The following is a 25279-nucleotide window of genomic DNA, read 5'->3' on the forward strand; positions in this document are numbered from 1 at the left end:
GTTCGGCTGCGTGTCACCTGGCGTCCCGGGGATCCCCCTCGTACCTCCGCTGACGGAACCATTCAGCGGGGACGCAGGTAGTGGATTGTCCAGGGCACCGCTGCCACGAGGAGTGCCGCCATCTTGCGCCGCAGTGTCTCCTCTGACCTCCGGTGTTGTGGGCCGCTGCGGTGTGCTCTTTTTATCAGGGGAGGTCTGCTGCTTCATTATCCCCTGTTGTTGTCGGGATGTCTGGTGGTTGGACCTGGGAGGCGAGGATTTGCCGGTCTGCAGGCCTCGAGGCGGCTCCGATGATGGCTCTGCTGGCAGGGAGGCCTGGTTCTCTCGTTGGGGAGGTTGTGAGCGGGTGAGGAGTGCAGCTATGTCCCCCTTGGTGGTCGGGGGTTGTGAGGAGGCACGGGCTCTGGGTTTTCTGGTGGATTTACCCATAGTTTGGAAGGATGCCGGTGGATTTTCTTATAGTGCAGCAGGAGCTCCAAGAAATTGCAGCCTCACTCCATCATGGTCAGCCACGCCCCCCGTACCATTATTTTTTTATGGCAAAGGTTATTTTCCAATTAAAACCTATATGAACCCATTCAGGACGAGAGAGAGATATACCGACACTATATATACAGTGTATGTATATATTATGCCGGTATTAATGTAAAGTAATTTCCAAGTACCTCAAGTCTGTAAACATACACACCTCCATCTTGGCCCCCCACATAGAATGATACCCCACGCTGCCCCTCCACAATCTATGGTGCCCCTAAAAATTAGGCCTGCTTCTGCTATGAGGCATGATGAGCATTTTGCCTCAGGTGGCGGTCTGAGGTGATCCACCATTCCCCCAACACTATGTAACCTTGCATGGTTTGGAGCGGAGCCGTCTCCACATGTGGCAGAGGCTGTTTCATAGCCGGTATTCGTCACTAATAGCAGCGGCCGGAGTATATACAGTATATACACAATATATATATATATATACTGTATATATAGACACCTAACAAAAAACTTTACCAATCTTCACTCTATATAGAATTTCTCATCGGTGCTGAGAATCCTGTGTGCAGCGGATCATAGCGGGGGCAGCGCCGGGGTGGGCACGGGGGACACGCGGGGACATTTGCCATACATAGACCGCTGTGATCAGTCTCCTCAGTCCTGTCTCCTGCAGGTTTCTGCATTGCTGATTCCCTCCTCCCAGTGTGTATTGTGTTACTGGTTTCCTAGAGCATGCTGGGAGATCAGAGAGGATGAGGAGGAGTGTGGCCTGTGCTGAGGACGTGTGTGCACATTGCTGGGCTGCAGAGGGTCGGCCATGTCTGCAGCTCTGGAGGAATTGTTTGGCAAGATGCGTGCAGCAGCTCTGGTGAGAGGAGAAGCCTGGCTGCGAGAGAAAGTGGCAGAAATCCTCCCAGATGAAGGAAAAGGATCACAAGATCCCCCTCCATGTGCTAAGAGGGGAAGAGCTTATGAGCACAGGAGTCCATCCCCGGTGCCCAGAAATCGACGCAAGGACCCTCTAGAAGTGTCCGGTGGGCCGTGCCCGACTTCAGAGGGGCCTTGTTCTGCGAAAAACCCATTAATTTTAGACTCTAATTTACAAGATGGTGATGAATATTTTCAGATTCCGGTTAATGCGGCTTCCCGGTGTGGATCACACAGCGGACCATCTTCTGAGGTCGCTGGTATTGTATCTGCGGAGAACCAGAAGCCCAGTGACGCCAAGATCGGGCAGCAGGACTCAAGCCCGTCACCAAACCTGCGCACGGTCAACATTGAAACCTGCGACAATAGTTACACCAAGAACGTTCCCGGTACGACCCAATCCAGCAACACGGAGGAGTCCATTGAATTCCGTATAGAAAGGTTACTCCGAAGCTGTTCAGCCGCAATCGAGCTACAACAGGAGGAAGACGATCCCTCTGAACCAACGCCGGCGCCGGTCAGCTCTGCTCCAGGTAAGGGTTTGCAATTGACAATCACCTTTGTGCACATGGAGCCAGTGTGAGGTGTCTGATATGGCCGAATTCAGATTGCTGTATTCAGAGGGAACCTGTAATTGCTAACACTGTGAGGCGGCCGCACTGCCGGGAGGAAATCTACGTTATTCCTATAGGCAGCATCGCTCTTTCAGTCACAGGGGTGGTACCGTTTCAGTCACCGCTCTTTGCATAGTGAGTGGCGGCTGTAACAGTGTCCCTGGCACTGACTGACAGCCACTTCATTATTAGGACTGGCTGTCAGTCATTGCCGGGTGCGTAGTTACAGCTGCCACTTTCTACGCACAGAGCGGTGACTGAAACTGTGTCGGCGCCACCCCTGTGACTGAAAGACCAAGGGTTCCATAAGGAATACAGTTGATTTTCACCCACCAGTGGGGCTTTCAGTGCGGCCACTGTGCGGTGTCAAAATGGTATTTAAAGGGAACCTGTCTATAAGAGCCTGTACTGTATATAAGAGCCCAGGCCGCTGTATAGAACCTAAAAATCACTTTATAATACTCACCTAAGAGGTGGTGCGGTGCAGACTGGTCGGATGGGTGTCTCCGGTACCAGCGCCTCCTCTTTCAGCCATCTTCGTCCTCCTTCTGAAACCCGGGTGCATGACACGTCCTACGTCATCCACACTAGCCGGCATTGAGGTCCTGTATAGGTGCACTACAATACTTTGACCTGCGCAGGACCTCAATGCTTGCTAGTGTGGATGACGTAGGACGTGTCGTGCACGCAGGCTTCAGAAGGAGGACAAAGATGGAGGAGGTACCGGAGAACGGAGACACCCATCCGACCAGTCTGCACCAGGATTTTCCCTTATAAGCTGCACCCACCACAAGTGAGCTCTTATATACAACATTCTAGAATACTGTATATAAGAGCCCAGGCCGATCTGTATAACGTAAAAAGCACCTTTATTATATTTCCCTAGGGGGGTGGTCCGGTTCGATGGAAATTACTGCTCCCGGTCTGGCATCTCCTCCATCTTGTGCGAACACCATCCTCCTTCTTCAAAGCCCCTGTGGATAACGAGTTCTACGTCATCCACGCAGGCCGGCATTGCACACCTGTGCATACGCATTTTGATCTGCCCTCTGAAGGCAGATAAAGTATTGTAGTGCGCATGCGCGGGTGGAATTTGACCTTGACTTGCACCTGCGCATTACAGTACCTTGCTCTGCCCTCAACAGGGCAGATCAAAGAGAGCCTACGCAGGAGTGCAATGCCGGCCTGTGTGGATGACGTAGGACGCATTATCCACTGGAGCCTCAGAAGAAGGAGGACGGCGTTTTCAGAAGATGGAGGAGGCACCGGACCGAGAGCAGCTACACCCATCGGACCAGTCAGCCCCGCAGGTGAGTATTATAAGGTCTTTTTTACGTTATACCAAGCGGCCTGATGTCCGGACCGGTTGTGATGTCCAGACCGGTTGCAGGTGTCCTGACCCAAAATCAGCAGCCACATACAGTACAGACCAAAAGTTTGGACACACCTTCTCATTCAAAGAGTTTTCTTTATTTTCATGACTCTGAAAATTGTAGATTCACATTGAAGGCATAAAAACTATAAATTAACACGTGGAGTGAAATACTTAACAAAAAAGTGTGAAACAACTGAAAATATGTCTTATATTCTAGGTTCTTCAGAGCAGCCACCTTTTGCTTTGATTACTGCTTTGCACACTCTTGGCATTGTCTTGATGATCTTCAAGAGGTAGTCACCGGAAATGGTCTTCACTTCACAGGTGCGCCCTGTCAGGTTTAATAAGTGGGATTTCTTGCCTTATAAATGGGGTTGGGACCATCAGTTGTGTTGTGCAGAAGTCTGGTGGATACAGCTGATAGTCCTACTTAATAGACTGTTAGAATTTGTATAATGGCAAGAAAAAAGCAGCTAAGTAAAGAAAAACGAGTGGCCATCATTACTTTAAGAAATGAAGGTCAGTCAGTCCGAAAAATTGGGAAAACTTTGAAAGTGTCCCCAAGTGCAGTGGCAAAAACCATCAAAGGCTACAAAGAAACTGTCTCGCATGAGGACCGCCCCAGGAAAGGAAGACCAAGAGTCACCTCTGCTGCGGAGGATAAGTTTATCCGAGTCACCAGCCTCAGAAATCACAGGTTAACAGCAGCTCAGATTAGAGACCAGGTCAATGCCACACAGAGTTCTAGCAGCAAACACATCTCTAGAACAACAGTTAAGAGGAGACTTTGTGCAGCAGCCTTCATGGTAAAATACCTGCTAGGAAACCACTGCTAAGGACAGGCAACAAGCAGACGAGAACACAAGGAATGGACATTAGACCAGTGGAAATCTGTGCTTTGGTGATGAGTCAAAATTTGAGATCTTTGGATCCAACCACCGTGTCTTTGCAGAAAAGGTGAATGGATGGACTCTACATTCCTGGTTCCCACCGTGAAGCATGGAGGAGGAGGTGTGATGGTGTGGGGGTGCTTTGCTGGTGACACTGTTGGGGATTTATTCAAAATTGAAGGCATACTGAACCAGCATGGCTACCACAGCATCTTGCAGCGGCGTGCTATTCCATGCGGTTTGCGTTTAGCTGGATCATCATTTATTTTTCAGGACAATGACCCCAAACACACTTCCAGGCTGTGTAAGGCCTATGTGACTAAGAAGGAGAGTGATGGCGAGCTACTCCAGATGACCTGGCCTCCACAGTCACCAGACCTGAACCCAATCGAGATGGTTTGGGGGTGAGCTGGACCGCAGAGGGAAGGCAAAAGGGCCAACAAGTGCTAAGCATCCCTGGGAACTCCTTCAAGACTGTTGGAAAACCATTCCCGGTGACTACCTCTTGAAGCTCATCAAGAGAATGCCAAGAGTGTGCAAAGCAGTAATCAAAGCAAAAGGAGGCTACTTTGAAGAACCTAGAAGACATATTTTCAGTTGTTTCACACTTTTTTGTTGAGTATTTCATTCTACGTGTGTTTATTCATAGTTTTGATGTCTTCAATGTGAAAAATGAATAGCAAGCTGGACGTGGTATTGGAGATATTAGACAAATTAGCGATATACCACTAACTGAACAAAATACGCCTAAAATATACCTTTTAATAAGAAATGTTTAAAAACGTGATAGTGCATAGTAAAATCCAAACAACTAGCACATGCCACCGTATGGTAAGACGGGAGGATAGTACAAGGAAAAAATCCAAGGTTCTCCCTCACTCAATGTACCATACACACAGCTGTTTTTTAGATATACCATCCGTGTGCAATGCACAACATCTCACTACAGGGAAACTGATGAATCAGGATACATCAACACACCCCTAAATCACAGTTTTGCCCCTTCTATGTATATCCACAGCCTACACAAAAAACAATGACTCATATAGTATACAGCAATGATCAATCACTGTCAACCACCCACCGTCAGGGATGCCCAGATATGGAAAAAGGAACAATCTCACCACGGTGTTGGTGTTGTTATCATGGAGTCAAAACATCCTCCTACTATGGTCACTGTTTGAACATCAGGTAAGTGGGTCATTCCTGGGTCCCCCGGTTTTGTCCAGGTACTTTATAGGATCCAGTTTTCAACCACCTCTGACTCATAAAGCGCTCCACTCTCAACGCGTTTCCCTTCTCATCAGGAGAGCGGCGTATATGGATACAGAAAGTATCTGTATCTGTATCCATATACGCCGCTCTCCTGATGAGAAGGGAAACGCGTTGAGAGTGGAGCGCTTTATGAGTCAGAGGTGGTTGAAAACTGGATCCTATAAAGTACCTGGACAAAACCGGGGGACCCAGGAATGACCCACTTACCTGATGTTCAAACAGTGACCATAGTAGGAGGATGTTTTGACTCCATGATAACAACACCAACACCGTGGTGAGATTGTTCCTTTTTCCATATCTGGGCATCCCTGACGGTGGGTGGTTGACAGTGATTGATCATTGCTGTATACTATATGAGTCATTGTTTTTTGTGTAGGCTGTGGATATACATAGAAGGGGCAAAACTGTGATTTAGGGGTGTGTTGATGTATCCTGATTCATCAGTTTCCCTGTAGTGAGATGTTGTGCATTGCACACGGATGGTATATCTAAAAAACAGCTGTGTGTATGGTACATTGAGTGAGGGAGAACCTTGGATTTTTTCCTTGTACTATCCTCCCGTCTTACCATACGGTGGCATGTGCTAGTTGTTTGGATTTTACTATGCACTATCACGTTTTTAAACATTTCTTATTAAAAGGTATATTTTAGGCGTATTTTGTTCAGTTAGTGGTATATCGCTAATTTGTCTTCAATGTGAATCTACAATTTTCAGAGTCATGAAAATAAAGTCACTCTTTGAATGAGAACGTGTGTCCAAACTTTTGGTCTGTACTGTAGGTATATATGAAGCTGTTGAGTTTTGGTCAGGAGACCAATGTCTGGTTTGGACATGATGGTCTTTACTTGGACCGTATTTCACGGATTTCTGGCTTTTATACCACGGCCACACAGGGGCCTCCCAGTGCCGCTAATCAGGGTCCAAGCTTCCAGGAGGTATTTTGAGTTGCGTATAGGGCAACTGTGGGTAATTTCTGTTCCTTTTTTCCATCCAGCTCCATATTTGTATTGGCTCGTTACCTTAATTAAGATTTCTTTTTCGCTCCTAATTGGGAGACCCAGCCAATTGGGTGTATAGCTATTGCCTCCGGAGGCCACACAAAGTATTACACTTAAAAGTGTAAGGCCCCTCCCCTTCTGGCTATACACCCCCAGTGGGATCACTGGCTCACCAGTTTTGTGCTTTGTGCGAAGGAGGCAACACATCCACGCATAGCTCCACTGTTTAGTCAGCAGCAGCTGCTGACTATGTCGGATGGAAGAAAAGAGGGCCCATACGAGGGCCCCCAGCATGCTCCCTTCTCACCCCACTTCATGTCGGAGGTGTTTGTTAAGGTTGAGGTACCCATTGCGGGTACGGAGGCTGGAGCCCACATGCTGCTTCCTTCCCCATCCCTTTTTACAGGGCTCTGGGTGAAGTGGGATTCTATCGGTCTCCAGGCACTGAGGCCGTGCTCCATCCACAGCCCCTGGTATCTGCTGGACATGGAGCTGAGTATCTTCAGGGACATGGCCCTGCTACATGGAGGTACTCTGTGTCCCTGTGGGGACCGCGCAGACACACGGCAGCACTGCTGGGTGTGTTAGTGCGCCAGGGACAGCGGCGCTGTCCGCACTAGTGCCATCGCACACCACAGCGTTGCTGGGTGTGTTAGTGTATTGGGTGACTACCGCGCTAACCGCCGCTGCCATTTTTATTTAAGGCGCCGCTGGGATTTGTGGTGCGCCGGGGACTTCCGCGCCGGCCAGCACTGATATGCCGGCCGCGCTTATTAACTCGAGTCCCCGGCTTCTGGGCCTAGTCTCCCTTCGTTACCGCCCACAGGCCTGACAGTCAGGGTAGGGGCGTGACGCTGCATAGCACAGCAGCGCTGAGAGCTGGAGTATGTTTTGCATACTCCACCCCTCTCACTGTGTGCACTGTGAATCCGGATTCCCGCACTTTCTCAGGCACGCCCACGGCTTCCTTCTCTACACAGGACGCCGGCAGCCATTAGTGTCAGTTTCTGTACGAACAGAGACAAGTGTGGAAGACCCTGGCATTCTGATAGTCACACAATCGCTGCAACAGGCGTTAAGCAGCACCTGTGGTGCTAACCCCACTAGTGCAGAAGTGCACTTATAGATATGCTTGTACTATATACATTGCACTGTTTGGTCGCACGTTGTATATACCCTCCTGGATTGTGCGGAGGAGTTATCAGCATATTCTCTGTGTAAAACAAAGGTGCAGAACCACATGTTTTTCTATGCAGCCGGTACAGCATGTACGGCTATACGGCCGGCAGGTTACATAGACCCCCATTGTAGCCGGAGTCTCTGCTAATGGCCAGAGGATGAGGACGGTGTCTGCAGTATTTACTGACAGATTTTCTGAGACTATGGCTATGATACTAGAAGCCTAGCAGTCCGGACATGTCTCTCACAACATGGGCACTGTTGAATCATTGATCCATGGCCCCCCTCAGTGTGAACAACTAACAGCTCCGGGAATGTCACACGCATCCCAGAGTCACGGCTCTGCACAGACGTCAGTCCCAGACAGCCTAAGCGGGCTCACTATGAGCGGCCCTCGGTTTCATCAGGGTCCTACTCAGAAAGACTCTCTGTGTAATGAGGCGGAAGTAGCGGCTCAGGATTCTGATCCTGAGACCGCTCTCAATCTGGATACACCTGATGGTGACGCCATAGTAAATAATCTTATAGCGTCCATCAATAGAATGTTGGTTATTTCTCACAGCTCCTCCAGTGGAGGAGTCAGCTTCACGTATTTTTCTGGACCACTCTGCCTTCAGAGAGGCAGTCCAGGAACACCACACTTATCCAGATATGCGCTTCTCCAAACGGCTTAGGATACACGTTATCCCTGCCCCCTGACGTGGTCAAGGACTGGACCCAGTGTCCCAAGCGGCATCCTCCAATCTCCAGGCTTGTAGCTAGATCCATAGTTGCAGTGGGAGATGGAGCTGCACTTAAAGATGCCACTGACAGACAGATGGATCTCTGGTCTAAATCCATCTATGAGGCTGTCGGCGCACCGTTGGCTCCAGCATTCTCACCCTTGGGGCACTCCAAGCTATTTCAGCTTGTCTTACACAGATTGACACGGTTACACGTACATCTGTGCCGCAGGTGGCATCCTTAACCTCTCAAATGTCTGCATTTGTTTCTTACGCGATTCAGGTTGCCCTAGACTCTGCGAACCGTGCGGCAGTAGCCTCCGCTACTCCGTGTTTTTAAGCAGAGCCTGGTCTGCTCGTTAAGTGAATGGAAGGCAGATTCTGCTTCCAAAAAAGGGTGCTTAACCAGTTGCTTTTTTCTGCTGACCGACTGTTTGGTGAGCGTTTGGAGGTAACCTTTAAACAGTCCAGGGGTAAGGATTCATCCTTTCCTCAGCCCGGACACATCAAACCCCAACAGAGCAGGAGGCAGTCGGGGTTTCGGTCTTTTCGAGGCTCGGGCAGGTCCCATTTTTCCTCGTCCAATGTGGACTCAAAAGGATCAGAGGAGCTCAGATTCTTGGCGGGCTCAGTCACGCCCAAAAAAGAGACAGTCTGAAAACCCGCTTCCAAGGCGGCTTCCTCATGACTTGCGGCCTCCTCTCTCCGCATCCTCGGTCGGTAGCAGGCTCTCCCGCCTTGGCGATATTTAGCTGCCATAGGTCAATGACCGTTGGGTGTGAGACATTCTGTCTCACGGGTTCAGGATAGAGCTCACTTCTCGTCCTCCAACTCGATTCTTCAGAACGTCTCCACCTCCCGGCCGAGCCGCTGCTCTTCTGCAAACAGGGTGCACTCTATAGGCAGAAAGAGTGATGACCCCCGTTCCTCTTCAGGAACAAGGTCACGGTTTTTACCCCAAATTATTTGCGGTGCCTATAAGAACGGGCCGTTCCGTCCCGTTCTGGATCTAAAACTGCTCAGCAAGCTCGTGGACACCAGGCGGTTCCGGATGGAATCCCTCCGCCATGTCATCGCCTCAATGTCCCAAGGAGATTTCCTAGCATCATTACGCATCAAGGATGCTTATCCACACGTGCCGATTGATCCAGAGCACTAGCGTTTCTACGCTTCGTTATAGGAGTCGAACACCTTCTGTTCGTAGCTCTACCTTCCGGCTAGCGACAGTCCCACTGGTCTTCGCCAAGGTCAGGGCAGCAGTAGTCACAGTCCTGCACCCTCAGGGTCACTCTGTGATCCCATATTTAGACGATCTACTTGTCAAGGCACTCTCTTAGGAAACATGCCGACACTGCCCGAACGTTGCGCTGGAGACTCTCTAGAGTTTTGGGTGGATCATCAACTTTTTAAAGTCAGATCCGACCCCGACCCTATCGCTAACATATCTAGGCATGGAGTTTCATACTCTCTCAGCGATAGTGAAGCTTCCGCTAGACAAACAGCAGTCACTACGGGCTGCAATCTCTTCTTTAAGAACCAGTCGCACACATTGAGACGCCTCATGCACTTCCTACGTAAGATGGTAGCAATGGAGGCAGTTCTTTTCGCGCAGTTTTCATCTGCGTCCACTACAATGTGACATTCTCCGCCAATGGGACGGGGAGTCGACCTCCCTCAACAGAGTCGTCTTTCTTTCTCAGGCGGCCAAGGAATCTCTACGGTGGTGGCTTCTTCCCACCTCATGGTCAAAAAGAAGGTCCTTCCTATCCCCATCCTGGGCGATAGTTACGACAGACGCGAGTCTATCAGGGTGGGGAGCAGTTTTTCTCCACCACAGCGCTCAGGGTACGTGGACTCAGCAAGAGTCCACCCTTCAGATCAATGTTCTTGAACACAGAGCAGTGTATCTTGCCCTACAAACCTTCCAACAGCAGCTGGAAAGCAAGCAAATCCGACTTCAGTCGGACAACTCCACAGCGGTGCCATACATCAACCACCAAGGAAGAACGCGCAACCGGCAAGCCTTCCAGGAAGTCCGGCAGGTTCTGATGTGGGTGGAAGACACGGCATCCACCATATCCACAGTTCACATCCCAGGCGTGGAAAACTAGGAAGCTGACTTCCTAAGTCGCCGGGGTGTGGCCGACAGGGTATGGTCTCTTCACCCGGACGGGTTTCAGGAGATCTGGCGCCGCTGACAGAGGCCGGACGTCGATCTAATGGCGTCACGGCACAACAACAATGTGCCAGCTTCATGGCACGGTTTCACAATCATCGAGCTCTGGCGGCAGACGCCTTAGTTCAGCATTGGTCGCAGTTCCAGCTACCTTATGTGCCACCTCTGGCATTGTTGCCCAGAGTGCTGCGTTAGATCAGGACCGACTGCGGCCGCGCCATCCTCGTCGCTACAGATTGGCCGAGAATGTTGTGGTTCCCGGTTCTGTGGTGCCTCACCGTAGGCTAACCGGGGGCACTACCAGACCAATCAGACTGGCTGTCTCAAGGGCCATCCTTCCATTTGAATTCTACGGCCCTCAACCTGATGGTGTGGCATTGAGTCCTGGAACCTAGTGTCGTCAGGATTACCTCAGGACGTGGTTGCCACCATGAGACAGGCTAGCATACCAACGTCCGCCAAGATTGACCACAGGTCGTGGAAGATATTCTTATCTCGGTGCTCGGCGCAGGGTGTTTCTCCCTGGCCGGTTGCATCGTCTATGTTTCCTTCCTTCCTGCAATCTAGGTTGGAAAAAGGGTTGTCGCTCAGTTCCCTTTAGGGACAAGTCTCAGCGCTATCTGTATTTTTTCAGAAACGACTTCCTCAGGTACGCACGTTCCTACGGGGAGTTTGTCTTCTCAGCACTCCGTACAGGCGGCCGTTAGAGCCCTGGGATCTGAACAAGGTTCTAATTGCTCTCCAGATGCCGCCTTTCGAGCCTTTGAAAGAGGTCTCCCTTCCCGCTTTTCTCGGGAAGTGGCCTTCTAGTAACGGTCTCGTCTCTTAGGAGAGTTTCCGAGCTAGCAACGCTCTCTTACAAATCTCCCTTCCTGGTCCTTCACCAGGACAGGGTAGTTCTGCGTCCGATTCCGGAATTTCTCCCTAAGGTGGTATCCCACTTTCATATCAATCAGGATATCACCTCACCTTCTTTGTGTCCTCGTCCAGTCCATCAATTTCAGAAGGATTTGCATCTGTTGGTTCTGGTGAGAGCACTCAGGTTCTACTTCCCGCATGGCGCTCCTGCGCCACCCGGATGCACTCTTTGTCCTTGTAGCTGGTCGGCGTAAACAGTCGCAAGCTTCTGAATCCACCCTGGCTCGGGGGATCGAGGAACCAATTCTTGAAACCTACAGTTCTACTGGGCTTCTGGTTCTCTCAAGGCTGAAGGCCCATTCTACCAGAGCCGTGGGTGCGTCCTGGGCATTACGGCACCAGGCTACGGCTCAGCAGGTGTGTCAGGCACCTACCTGATTGAGTCTGCATACTTGTACCAAGCATTTTCAGGTGCATACCTACGCTTCGGCAGACGCCAGCCTAGGTAGATAAGTCCTTCAGGCGGCGATTGCCCACCTGTAGGAAAGGGCTGTTTGACGGCCCTATCACGAGGTATTGTTTTACCCACCCAGGGACTGCTTTTGGACGTCCCAATTGTCTGGGTCTCCCAATTAGGAGCGAAAAAGAAGAAGGGAATTTTGTTTACTTACCGTAAATTCCTTTTCTTCTAGCTCCAATTGGGAGACCCAGCACCCGCCCTGTTTTCTCGGGGTTTTTCTGTTTTTTCACACATGTTGTTCATGTGGTATGGTTCAGTTCTCCGATGTTTCCTCGGATTGAATTGGTCTTTAAACCAGTTATTGGCTTTCCTCCTTCTTGCTTTGGCACTAAAACTGGTGAGCCAGTGATCCCACTGGGGGTGTATAGCCAGAAGGGGAGGGGCCTTACACTTTTAAGTGTAATACTTTGTGTGGCCTCCGGAGGCAATAGCTATACACCCAATTGGCTGGGTCTCCCAATTGGAGCTAGAAGAAAAGGAATTTACGGTAAGTAAACAAAATTCCCTTCATTATGGAATTGCATGAAATGCGATTTCCTAAGACTTATTCTTAGACTTGTATGTTGAAGGAAGCTTGTCAGCTTCTTTCTGCCCATTAAGCCTCTATGCCCTTGGCAGGTAGGGGACTGTAAACTTCTTCTCTTTGTAGCCTTTGAGAGCGGTATATTACTCAAACTTTGTTTCCTCTACAGAAGGTGATGCTCAGACCGGCCTGGGGTCTCCTGACCTGAAACCAACAGTCCCAGATATTACTAGGACACCTCAGCATCCTGCAAGTTCCAGTATTATTGAGGATCCTAGAAGCCCGGCTTGCGTTGTCCAAGGAGCACGGTCTCCTTCACCCTCTGTGTCCTCCCATTCGACGCGGCGTAGCCGTCGTCATAGAGTTAGACACAGGTGTTCTAGGCGTTCTTCAAAGGCATCAGCGTCCACAAAAAAAAGATGCTCACACTCTTCTCGTTGTAGACGCCATTCTAGGTCTTCTAGACGGCGCCGACCCTCTACTTCATCAGAAAGTTCGTCTTCTGATAGTCGGTCAAGACGACATGCTGAGAGGCGGGAGCGTCGTCGTCATCGTTCTAGGGATGCAAGTCAGGGCCCTTCCCACGCGGCTAGCGGTGGTGTTCCGGTGCCTCTTCCTTCCGTGTTGCCTTCTTCTCCAGTGGGTGAGTGTCAACACACTAGGGAATGGGTGGCGGGAGTGGGTTCATTTTTAATTCCAATCCTTAAGGATTTAGCAGATCATCTGACCGTGCAAGGCTCTGCATAACCGAAGAAAGACCCTTTATTATACTTGCCTATGGGACGATCCGGTCTAATCGAAGTCTCTGGTCTTGATCCAGCGCCTCCTCTTTTTATAATTGCCAAAGCCCTTCTTGCTTCTTATGGATGATACCTATTAACCCCTTCACGATCGGCTGATTTTGCACTTTCTGGGGGGTGGGGTTTCGCCACCTTTCTTCCGAGAGCCGTAACTTTTTTTCATTTTTCCATCAATATAGCCATGTGAGGGCTCGTTTTTAGCAGGACGAGTTGTACTTTTAAATGAAATCATGAGTTTTACCATATAGTGTACTGGAAAACGGCAAAAAATTCCAAATGCGGAAAAATAGCAAAAAAAGTGCGATTGCACAATTGTTTTTGATATATTTGATTCACTGTGTTCACTATATGGTAAAAGTGATGTGTCCCTGTGATGCCTGAGGTAGGTAGAAGTTCATAGACACCAAACATGTACAGGTTTACTTTTATCTAAGGGGTTAAAAAAAATCAGACGTTTGTCCACAAAAAGTGGCGTACGTTTTGCGCCATTTTCTGCGACCTGTAACATTCTCATTTTTCGGGATCTATGCCTCAGTTACGGCTTATTTTCTGCACCTTGAGCAAACGTTTTTAACGGTACCATTTTTGCGCAGATTTTACGTTTTGATCGCCTGTTATTGCACTTTGCGCAAAATTTGTGGCAATCAAAAAACATAATTTTGGAGTTTAGAATATTTTTTGCTGCTATGCCGTTTACCGATCAGATTAATTGATTTTACATTTTGATCGGGTATTTCTGAACGCGGCAATACCAAATGTGTGTATTTTGTTTTACTTTTCAATGGGGCAAAAGGGGGTGATTTGAACTTTTAGGTTTTTCTTTTTTTTCTTTTCAATTTTTCAAACTTTTTTTTTTTTTTAATTTTATTTTACTAGTCCCCCTAGGGAGCAATAAGGATCAGCAGTCTGATTGCTCAGAGCAGCATCGCTCAGATCGGGAGAAAAGCTCATCTCTCGAAATACGCAGTACTTGGCTGCTGCTTCCAGGACCTTAGTCATGTGAGCTACAGGAGTCATCACATGACCCTGTGCTACGATGACCACCACCGGATCCACGTGATCACGTCATGTGACTTATGGTAGAGGCCTGTAAGAAATGTTTTTAGCGATTATAATGGCGCTGTCACATATTTAAGGGGTTAAAAGGCACAGGCGGAACGCGATTCCACTTGTGCCTGGCAGGCACACATGTCAGCTGTACAAATTAGCTGGCATGTGCGCTGATCGCTGCAGGCTGCTTGCAGCAGCCCATGGGGATTAACACTATAACCGCTAGGACGTAATAGGTCGTTAAGGGGTTTAATTATCCATACAGTCTTCTCCATCGCGGTCCTGTGCAGGCACGTTTCTCTTTGGTGAAAGGTCAATGAGCTCAAACGCATGCGCACTACAATGCTTTGGTCCGCCCTTGGCAGGGCAGAGAGAAGTGTGCCTGCGCAGGAAAGGGATGGAGGACAATGTGTTGAGTACATAGCACGTCACAGCCATATGAAGGAGGATGGCGATTATAAGAGGAGAGGCCCCGGATCAAGACCAGAGACCCCCATCAGACCAGACTGCCTCATAGATGAGTATAATAAAAGGTCTTTTTTTGTGTTATTTTCTAATGTGGCTTAAGTCGAGCCCCTCTATAAAGAATTCTCAATGTTTTTGGTCATAATGTAATTGTGGTTCATGAAATCAATTGCTTGTCCTCTTCATCAACCCAAGTTCTAGGTCTGTTGAGCTACTTAGTCCTTCGTTGACTGGAAAATAAAATGTCGTTTAGGGCGTATCATGTGCCACGTGTCGATAACAAGGAACAAAGGCACAAAATTAGGGTCTTATCTGGTATAAACATGATAAAAGAGAAGGTACGGTCACCTTTTCAAGTTGTGGGACATGGGAGGTGGTGCAGGTATACAAGTGTACGAGACAGTGCGGAAAAAGGACAGAAGACGTCTTCACGCCGTGCTGCTGCTAAAGACTTTCCAAAGGAAGATCCAGGACACACCGGTAGAGAGAAGTGGTTTTTATTCAATGCATTACAAGATTCTTCTTCAGGAGTGTGGTTTCCTGAAGAAGCTTGTAATTGCTTTGAAACATGAAAACCATTTATTTCCACCGGTGTGTCCTGGATCTTGCTTTGGAAAGTCTTCAGCAGCAGCACGGAGTGAACACGTCTTCTGTCCTATTTCTGCACATGTCCCTAACGTCATTGCTGATGCTCTCTCTCACTCCTGTTTCAGAATTTCAGAGCGCTTTTACCCTTGCCCAATCCAGCAGAGTGAAGGCAGATAGCCGTAACGTACATGACTGAGGCAGTGATAGATCCAGGAAAGGGTTAAAGAGTAAGGGATGGGGGTTTTTACCTAAGGAATGTGGTGGTGGGCGAGCGAGCAGGAGGAGAGACGGGGGGCAGGGGCCATATAAGAAATAGGTCCCATGTTAAGGTGTCATTCCTTTGTCCTGGACTCAAAGACTGAACCAGCAGTATGGATGCCTTGCTGAAGAGCGTTCAGGCCGCGGCTTTGACATGTAGGCCCGAATGGATTCAGGCCCAGCTAGACGAATTGCTAAAGAGTGCCCGGGATACAGCATCTGTCCCTTCTGAACTTTCTGAACATCAAACTCTAAGAAGATCAAGACCTCCTGAGAGACTAACTTCTGAAATGGCCAATAGGACTCACAATAGGATCATAAGTCCTTCCGTTACTTCTAGGAAAAGAGCAAAGCGCAGCACGGCCTCTGATCCTTCTTACAAACCAGGAAGGAAACTACAGTACAAGAATAACAAGGGACAGAGAAAAGAGCCCGACCATCTAACCAGAGAGACTCCAAGAAGTGCAAGGAGAAAGTCCGGCTCTACTGATGTGCCAGCCAGAGAAGCAGCCACACAAGCTACAACTGACGTGACGACAGCCCACCATGAATCCATAGAACTTCCTCAACAAACTTTGCATCATTACAGAGGACATCATACGGCCTCACCCCAGGAAATAAACCAACACGGGGGGATGGGCTTAGGACACACAACATTTCCGGATCCGGGTTCTCATTACACGAGGAGTGGTAGGAATCCAAAAAGACAACTGCGCAAAAGTACTTTAACCAGACGAAGACTTCTTCGGCCGGCTCAGGATGTGAGTCCGGCAAGAAATCTACAGCTACAAGACTCAGAAGAGATTCCAGACAATGACTATGACACAGATAACGACTGCCCACTAGAGGGCAGCAGCACGCAGCACTTCAATAATGGAGGGGCTGTAGAGACTATAACTAATACGTCACGGACGGCTGGTCAACCTAGGACGCAGCCAGGTATTGGTGAGAACACTTTTTCTTGTCCTATATCTAGTGTAACAACACCTGTAATGAATCCAGTGGGCGCAGTTTGGGGTACAGGTCCCGGCAATGTAGGATGGGATCTTAATTCAGTAGTACAGCAATTAGTGTCAGGGGTTAAGGAGGCTTTGAGTCAGTCTAGCTTACCCATAACTTCGTCTCCTATTGCTGCATGGTGCGGGAATGGTCGCCGGACATCGGAGGTGGTAAGTCAGTCGTGTGCTGATCCAGAGACACAGGAGGACGCAGTAATTTCACAAGGGGTTCCATTATCTGATGCAGCAAAAGGAGAATTATATGTATGTTTTGAGGGTCCTCTAGGAATTCATTTGAAACAGGAGGTTAGGGAGAAGATTTGGGCCGACGAATATGTGGAAATATTTTCATTATTGCCCTTAGAAAAATATAACTTGGATAGAGTAAGGTTTGATGAGAGGAAAAGAGAGGAACAAGAAAGACGGTATTGTCTCATCCCCCAAACATTTAGCAATTGGTTCCATGCCTTTGCCATATTAGCAAGTGTAATAGGCCAAAAAACTCCTGAACATTGCTCTGCCTTATTTTGTTACATGAATTCTATCGGGGAGGCGCACCGTGTGTATGGAGGTTTAGCATGGCTGCGCTATGATGAGCAGTTTCGCCAACGAAAGGCTGGTCGCCAAGGGATTCGTTGGGATCACAAAGATATTAGTTTATGGATGCGTCTCATGACAGCGCCACGTGGGGTTAATCAGCCCTTTCAGGGCTATGTCGGCAGATCATCAGCAATCGGATTGTCGGCAGCAAACAGAAAAGGTTGCTGCTGGCAGTTCAATGATAGCCAGTGCAGATTCGGAAACACATGCAGGTACAAACATGAATGCAGCTTCTGTAGTGGAAACCATAGCCTATCAAAATGCTTTAAACGAAATAACACCCCAACAGCAGAGATTAACCAAAAAGGGGGAAACCCCAATTAGACTCGGGGAGATGGTGGGCTATCTAAGCAGGTACCCAGATAGAAAAGCAGCACAATTGCTGGGGGAGGGTTTCTCAGAAGGTTTTAAGATCCCATCTACTTCAGGCCCATTAACCTGTTCTCGTAACCTTGCTTCAGCTTATACATATTCTCACATTGTCTCCACAAAACTAAACAAAGAAATTGACCTGGGCCGCATGGCAGGTCCATTCCCCAAAATGCCAATAGAAAACTTAAGGGTCTCTCCATTGGGGGTGGTCCCAAAGAAGGAACCCAATAAGTTTAGGCTGATCCATCATCTGTCCTTCCCTCATGGAAGCTCAGTTAATGATGGAATCGATCAGGAACTTTGCACAGTCTCGTATACTTCATTTGATACAGCGATTGCATGGGTTCAGAAGTACGGCAGAGGAGCTTTAATGGCAAAAACAGACATTGAAGCTGCCTTTAGACTCTACCAGTCCATCCAGAAAGCTTCCATCTCTTGGGTTGTCAGTGGCAGGGAAGGTTTTATGTAGACTTGTGTTTACCCATGGGCTGCTCCATCTCATGCTCCTTGTTTGAATCATTTAGCACATTTTTGGAGTGGGTAGTAAAGAAGGAAGCCGGCGTGCGTTCTGTCCTGCATTATCTAGATGATTTCCTATGTATTGGTCCACCAAAGTCATTTGTTTGTGCTTCATTATTGGCAGCGATTCAGTCGGTTTTTAAGTGTTTCGGAGTACCGTTAGCATCAGATAAAACAGAAGGCCCGTCTACACTTATCAAGTTTTTAGGAATTTTGATTGACAGTGAAGCAATGGAGTGCAGATTACCGGATGACAAGGTCAGTGATCTGCTGGAGGCAGTCAGAGAAGCTAGATCTCACCGTAAGATCAGATTAAAGGATCTACAATCGCTGTTAGGAAAAATGAACTTTGCGTGTCGCATTATTCCAATGGGTAGAGTTTTTTGTAGGCGCCTAGCTGCAGCTACCTCAGGCATAACCTTTCCACATCACTTTGTGCGGCTGGCTAGAACATTAAAGGACGATCTGGCGGTATGGGAACAGTTCTTAATAGAGTTTAATGGGAGGTCATTGTGGATCAGACCACCGGTTTCAAATTTTGATCTAGACATCCACACTGATGCAGCGGGGTCAACTGGTTTTGGTGCATATTGTTCGGGACAGTGGTGTGCAGATAGGTGGCCAGAGAGTTGGAGAAACAATGGGTTAACACGAAACTTAGTACTCCTTGAATTGTTCCCCATAGTGGTTGCTTGTGAAATTTGGTACAATATTTTCCAAAACCGAAAAGTGAGATTTCATTGTGATAACTTGGGAGTTGTAGAAGTCATCAACAAACAATCAGCGTCTTCCCTGCCTGTTGTTACGTTGCTGCGTCATCTAGTGCTGCGCTGTGTAAAGTCACATTGTCAGATTACAGCTGTGCATGTCCCCGGTGTTTGCAATTCTGTGGCTGATGCTCTGTCTCGTTTTCAGTGGGACAGATTCCGTTCGTTAGCCCCGATGGCAGAGGTACAAGGCAAGAAGTGTCCGGATTTTCTGTGGTCACTGCCAGTGACACTGCATACGCTCTGATAGAACGGTCTGTGGGTGTAAGCACATGGCAGAGGTACAAGGCAAGAAGTGTCCGGATTTTCTGTGGTCACTGCCAGTGACACCGCATACGCTCTGATAGAACGGGCTGTGGGTGTAAGCACATGGCAGAGGTACCAGTCAGCATGGAGGGAATGGGAAGACTTGTGTGCTCTAGTGGGACATGATGCCAGGTTACATGACAATGTTTCCTTGTTGTTATTTTACATTAGCAGGGCCTTTGTGGACGGTACTTCATTGTCCAGTATTGATAGTAAAATGTCTGGATTAGCTTTTTGGTTTAAGTTGCACGACTTCACTGATTACACAAAGCATTTTTTAGTTAAGCAGGCCCTAAAGGGTTACAGGAAAAGTTGTAAGAAGACCAGAGATAAACGGCGTCCGATTTCTTTCCAGTTATTGCAGCAGATGCTGAGTGTACGAGGCCGAGTCTGGAGCAGTCCCTTTGAAGTGTTTCTCTTTAGTTGTGCATTCACACTGGCCTTTTTTGGCGCTTTTAGAATCAGCGAGTTGGTGGCGAGTAGCTCCACCAGAAGTGGGGGTCTACAAGCCGAGGACGTGCATCAGTACACAGACAGATTGGAATGTTTTCTGGCAAAGTCAAAAACTGATCAACAGGGTAGAGGAAAATGGATCACATTGTTTCCTTTAAGCGGGTCCAGGGCCTGCCCGGTCATCTGTTTTAGAAACTATGTCTCAAGAAGGCCAAATATCCAAGGTTCATTACTAATTCATGAGGATTGTAAGTCATTGTCACAATTTCAATTCACAGCAGTTCTTAAAAAATGCCTGACAATATTGGGAGAGTCTCCAAATGCATTCACTTCACACTCATTTAGGATAGGAGCAGCCACAGAAGCTGCTAGATGGGGCTTAGAGCCTGACATAGTTAAAAAAATCGGGAGATGGGAATCGAGCAGATTTAAGAGTTACATTCGATTACATTTATTATAAATGGCGTACATGTATATATATGTGTACATTGTGGTAATCTTATAGTAGTTGTGTCTTCATTTAGACAATTGTGTGATAATTGTGTTTTTGTTTTTGTTTTAGCTGAACAGCAATGCCTGGTTTGGATCATGGGACATTCATTTGTTTTTTGGGGGGCCTTACGTGCAGCAGTCAGGCCTAATGGCAAACAGTTGGGATTGCCCAGTTCCTTGGCACGGGTGACATGGATAGGAAAGAGGGGAATGCAGTGGCATCAGCTGTTAAAAGAAATCCAGTATCATGTGGAGTTCTACCGCCCCCCGGACGTCTTACTTATCCATTTAGGTGGTAATGATTTAGCAATAAGAACATCAAGACATTTAGTTAGGAACATAAAGCTTGATATGTTGAATTTATGGAGGTCTTACCCAGAAACAGTGGTGGTCTGGTCGGATATAGTAGCTAGACAAATGTGGAGAACAGCGCGATCAGTGGCTCGCATCAATAATACAAGGATAAAGGTTAATAAAAAAATAACAAAATTTGTGTTGGAAAACGGAGGGGTGGCCATACGTCACCAGATGCTGGAAAATACAAAGGAACAATTTTGGAGAGATGATAAGGTACATCTTAATGACATTGGCCTTGATATATGGATGTTGGGAATACAAGAAGGAGTAGAACGAGCCATTAAGTTGTGGAGGAACTCACTCTTGTAAGGTGTCACAAGAGCGAGTCTTGGCGGGATGTGGTTGTTTAAACCCCCTCTTTGTTGGTTGGAGAATTATGTTTTTAATGGGGTCCCTGGGCCAGAGCTCAGCGGACAGTGGAATATGGGTCCCTGGGGAGGAGCTCAGTGGACAGTGGAATAGATGGGTCCCTGGGGAGGAGCTCAGCGGACACAAGGAAAATGATCAAGGGGTATACCCAGATTCCCCCTTGAGCTAGGTGTACACGGCGGAGGGGGATATGGGGCTGGGATTTATAACAACCACATCTCTGGGCCGATAATCTTGTTTTTTCTTGTTGATGTTTTTTCTTATTAAAAATAAAGGGCTGCTGTGGCCAAAATTTTAATCCATGTCACGCAGTGTGTGGTGTCTTATTTATTAGGTTACCAGGAGCGCAATTCACTAGTCCATCAGTCAAGCAGAGTGAAGGCAGATAGCCGTAACGTACATGACTGAGGCAGTGATAGATCCAGGAAAGGGTTAAGGAGTAAGGGATGGGGTTTTTACCTAAGGAATGTGGTGGTGGTCAGCGAGCAGGAGGAGAGACGGGGGGCAGGGGCCATATAAGAAATAGGTCCCATGTTAAGGTGTCATTCCTTTGTCCTGGACTCAAAGACTGAACCAGCAGTTGTCCCACCCACCCTCCCTATAATAAAGGGAAATGTATCAATATCAGGACTTTTGCAACACTGTCAATATTCTAACAATGTTATTGGTATTCAACATCATCGGTATTTTATCAACATTATTAGTATTGTATCGTATTGTATCAATTGTTATCAGTAATGTATCCAAATTGACAATGTCATATCAACATATTAATATTGTATTAAAATTTTAATATTGTATGTTACAGCAGCATTTGGCGGCGGGATGTGGTTGTTTAAACCCCCTCTTTGTTGGTTGGAGAATTATGTTTTTAATGGGGTCCCTGGGCCAGAGCTCAGCGGACAGTGGAATATGGGTCCCTGGGGAGGAGCTCAGTGGACAGTGGAATAGATGGGTCCCTGGGGAGGAGCTCAGCGGACACAAGGAAAATGATCAAGGGGTATACCCAGATTCCCCCTTGAGCTAGGTGTACACGGCGGAGGGGGATATGGGGCTGGGATTTATAACAACCACATCTCTGGGCCGATAATCTTGTTTTTTCTTGTTGATGTTTTTTCTTATTAAAAATAAAGGGCTGCTGTGGCCAAAATTTTAATCCATGTCACGCAGTGTGTGGTGTCTTATTTATTAGGTTACCAGGAGCGCAATTCACTAGTCCATCAGTCATGCAGGCTGTCCGTGCCCACAAGTTATGTGGGACCTATTGAGAACCAGCTAATGGCACTTGTAAGATCTTCTGAGTCTCCTGCAAGACCATTACATGGTAAGGCCTAAAATAATGGGAGAAAATTTATAGGTAGTGGGTCAATGTTACTAAGTTGTGTTTTTTTTTTTATTAATAATGGCTGGCTTTGAGAATGTGTTTGCACTGGCAACCGCACAATCGCACTCATTTCTCACTCGTTTTTCGGGACTCCTTCATTTAGAGGCAGCTAGGGCGGGCATTCTGGATTCCAACATCCAACGCATAGGTTGCTGGCATTCAGCTTGGGTTTTTTTGTTTGTTTTTTTTAGATATATCTGCCCAGATCTATTGCATTGTTAACTTAACATAATTTCTGTTTCTTAGGTTTCCACAGACCCAACATATGGATCCTGGGCCATTACTATGTCTTTTGTGCTGCACAGCGGTCTAAAGAACGACCCGGAGGCAAGAATTTGGGTTTTAATGGTTTAGAGGTCTCATGGAGGGCTATCAGGGGCCTGAAATGGACTCAGGTCTTCGGGGAAGTAGTAAACATAAGTAGACAATCAGCTGGTCCCACCATTCTGGTCCTACACGTCGGTGGGAACGACCTATGTCGTGTAAAGTTGGCAGATCTCCTTACATTGATGCGTACTGATCTTAACCGCTTCCCAGGCTTTTTCTCTGAACTTAGGGTAGTTTGGTCAGAGATAATTTCTCGGGTTACTTGGCAAGTCGCCTTTAATGCAGATTCCATAGAACGTACACGTAAAACGTTAAATACTCGTATGGCCCGATATGTACGCTTTCACTCGGGGGTTGTTATTAGACACCGCCAGCTTGAGGGTGACAACAGGCACTTGATAATGCAGGATGGTGTCCACCTTACTGATGCAGGCTTGGACATTTTCCTATCAGGCTTACAAGAGGGCATTGAACAGGCGCTGTCTTTGTTGGGTGGGGTTGAGGACCAGTGTAGACCTTGGGCTCTTCCTTGGCATTCATAATGGAAAATCTGGCTAGAGAGCGGAATTGCAAACCGGGATCGGTGTTGGTGTATCCCTTCTAGCCTCCGAGCGTAGATTGATATGTTTCTTTGTTCTAACTATATTTTTAAATAAAGCGGTGACCGATTTGAACCCATCAAATACAAGTTTCGCTTGTCTTTATTTCTGCTAATGAGGCATTTTGTTTGTTATACCTTTTAGTATATCATAGAATCAAAGAATGGTTGAGTTGGAAGAGACTTTATGGGCCATCGGGTCCAACCCCCTGCGAGTGCAGGCTTTCCTAAATCATCCCAGCTATATGTTTAATAGAACGGTAGAGCTGGAAGGGACCTCAAGGGTCTATAATATATCTAGTCCTCTCATGACTGGTCCATTCGATGCTCTGCTTTTTTCTTAATTAGATCTTCTTCTTGGGGTTTATCCCCAAAAAGACTGAAATGGGCAGATTACATCTTATGCATCACTTTTCCGTGTGTGTGTATGTATATGTATGCATGTGTATATATATATATATATATATATATATATTATAATAATATGTATATATATATAATATATATATAATATATATAAATATATTACGCATACACACTCAATAAGTCTTTATCTGTCCTGATGCGCGGTTCCGTTCTAGTCCGGTTATCGGTGTCTCCTTTGGCTCCGGTGTTGACTACTAGGCCCTGCGACATCATGATGTTGCAGGGCCTAGTCAATGATGGAGGTTCCAAAGGAGACAACCAGTGAGGAGCTGTGCGGCACGATAGGTGAGGACTGGGTTAATATAACATATTTATTTTCTTTTACCCTACGTTTATGAAGTTCTGGGGTGTGAGACATTAGACTATAATGCATATTGTCGGCATAAATAAGGAAATGGATGCTCTCTCCTATGTATCATTTGACAGGTGGTGTCTTTGAAGGGGTTACCCTGTCTTCATAGGACATATGGGACTAGCTGTAGTACCCGGCGTTGCCTGGGATAGTAAATAAGTGTCTTTGTGTCTCTCCCACTCTGTCTGTCTCAATCTGTCTGTTTCTTTCCCTGTCTGCCTCTGTTTGTCTCTCTTTCCCTTTCTGTCTGTCTGTCTTTCTTTCTGTCTGTCTTTCTGTCTGTCTTTCTGTCTCTTTCCCTGCCTGTCTGTCTGTCTCTTTCCCTGCCTGTCTGTCTGTTTCTTTCCCTGTCTGTCTCAATCTGTCTGTCTCTTTCCCTGTCTTCCTCTGTTTGTCTCTCTTTCCCTTTCTGTCTGTCTGTCTTTCTGTCTCTTTCCCTGCCTGTCTGTCTGTCTCTTTCCCTGCCTGTCTGTCTCTGTCTCTTTCTCCACCGACATCATATTACCTCACACATAAGCTTCTTATACTAAGACTGTCCTTCGTTGCCTACAGCAACCAATCACAGATCCTATTAATGACCTGTAGCTCCCAGCTCCATTGTCTTTAATGTAAGCAGATTTTTTTGGTGAATAACTGTAAAGCGTAGGGTTAAATCTTCGCTATGACGTTCCCTGAGTCACATGAGGCGTCTGTGCAAAATTTTGTGATTGTAAATGTGACGGTGCGGATTCCTGTACCAGACACACACACACACACACACACTCCACTTTATATAATTAGACTAGCTGTAGTACCCGGCGTTGCCCGGGATTGTAACTGTCTCTCTCCAAGTCTCTGTATGTGTGTCGGTGTCTGTCTGTCTCTCTGTCTGTCAGTTTCTATCTCTCTGTATTTGTATCAGTCTGTCTGTCTCTCTCCCCGGTCTGTCTCTCTCCCACACATAAGCTTTCTATACTAACAGTTTACTTTTTATCGTTCCTTATGGGAGACCCAAACCATGGGTGTATAGCTTCTGCCTCCGGAGGACACACAAAGTACTACACTCAAACGTGTAGCTCCTCCCTCCAGGCTATATACACCCCCTGGATGACAATCTACCCAGTTCAATGCTTTGTGTTTCAGGAGGATACACACACTTGCATTCGCTGATATTTTTTTTCATTTTTATTTTGATTTTAAAGATTTGGAAGAAAAGCGGGTCCAGTCTGGACTCCCGGCATGTCCCTTCTCACCCCACTCAGTCGGCGGTGCTGT

The 25279-nt window shown here is 47.3% G+C and overlaps 1 protein-coding gene across 5 annotated transcripts in view; it reads left to right on the forward strand.

Annotated features, from left to right (window-relative positions):
• The first annotated feature begins 1205 nt into the window (after positions 1-1205).
• The window catches only part of LOC142251705 (uncharacterized), a 61623-nt gene continuing 37549 nt past the window's right edge, over positions 1206-25279 (forward strand). The window contains exons 1-4 of one of the 5 annotated variants that reach the window (XM_075324750.1): positions 1206-1946; positions 12714-13187; positions 22131-22262; positions 22569-23323. In XM_075324750.1, coding sequence (XP_075180865.1) covers positions 1304-1946; positions 12714-13187; positions 22131-22262; positions 22569-23191 — 1872 coding nt within the window. In that variant the 5' untranslated portion in view covers positions 1206-1303 and the 3' untranslated portion in view covers positions 23192-23323. The other 4 variants (XM_075324752.1, XM_075324751.1, XM_075324754.1 and 1 more) reach the window with 4 other exon arrangements.

The sequence above is a fragment of the Anomaloglossus baeobatrachus genome, chromosome 9 (assembly GCF_048569485.1).
Source record: "Anomaloglossus baeobatrachus isolate aAnoBae1 chromosome 9, aAnoBae1.hap1, whole genome shotgun sequence".
Lineage (NCBI taxonomy): Eukaryota > Metazoa > Chordata > Amphibia > Anura > Aromobatidae > Anomaloglossus > Anomaloglossus baeobatrachus.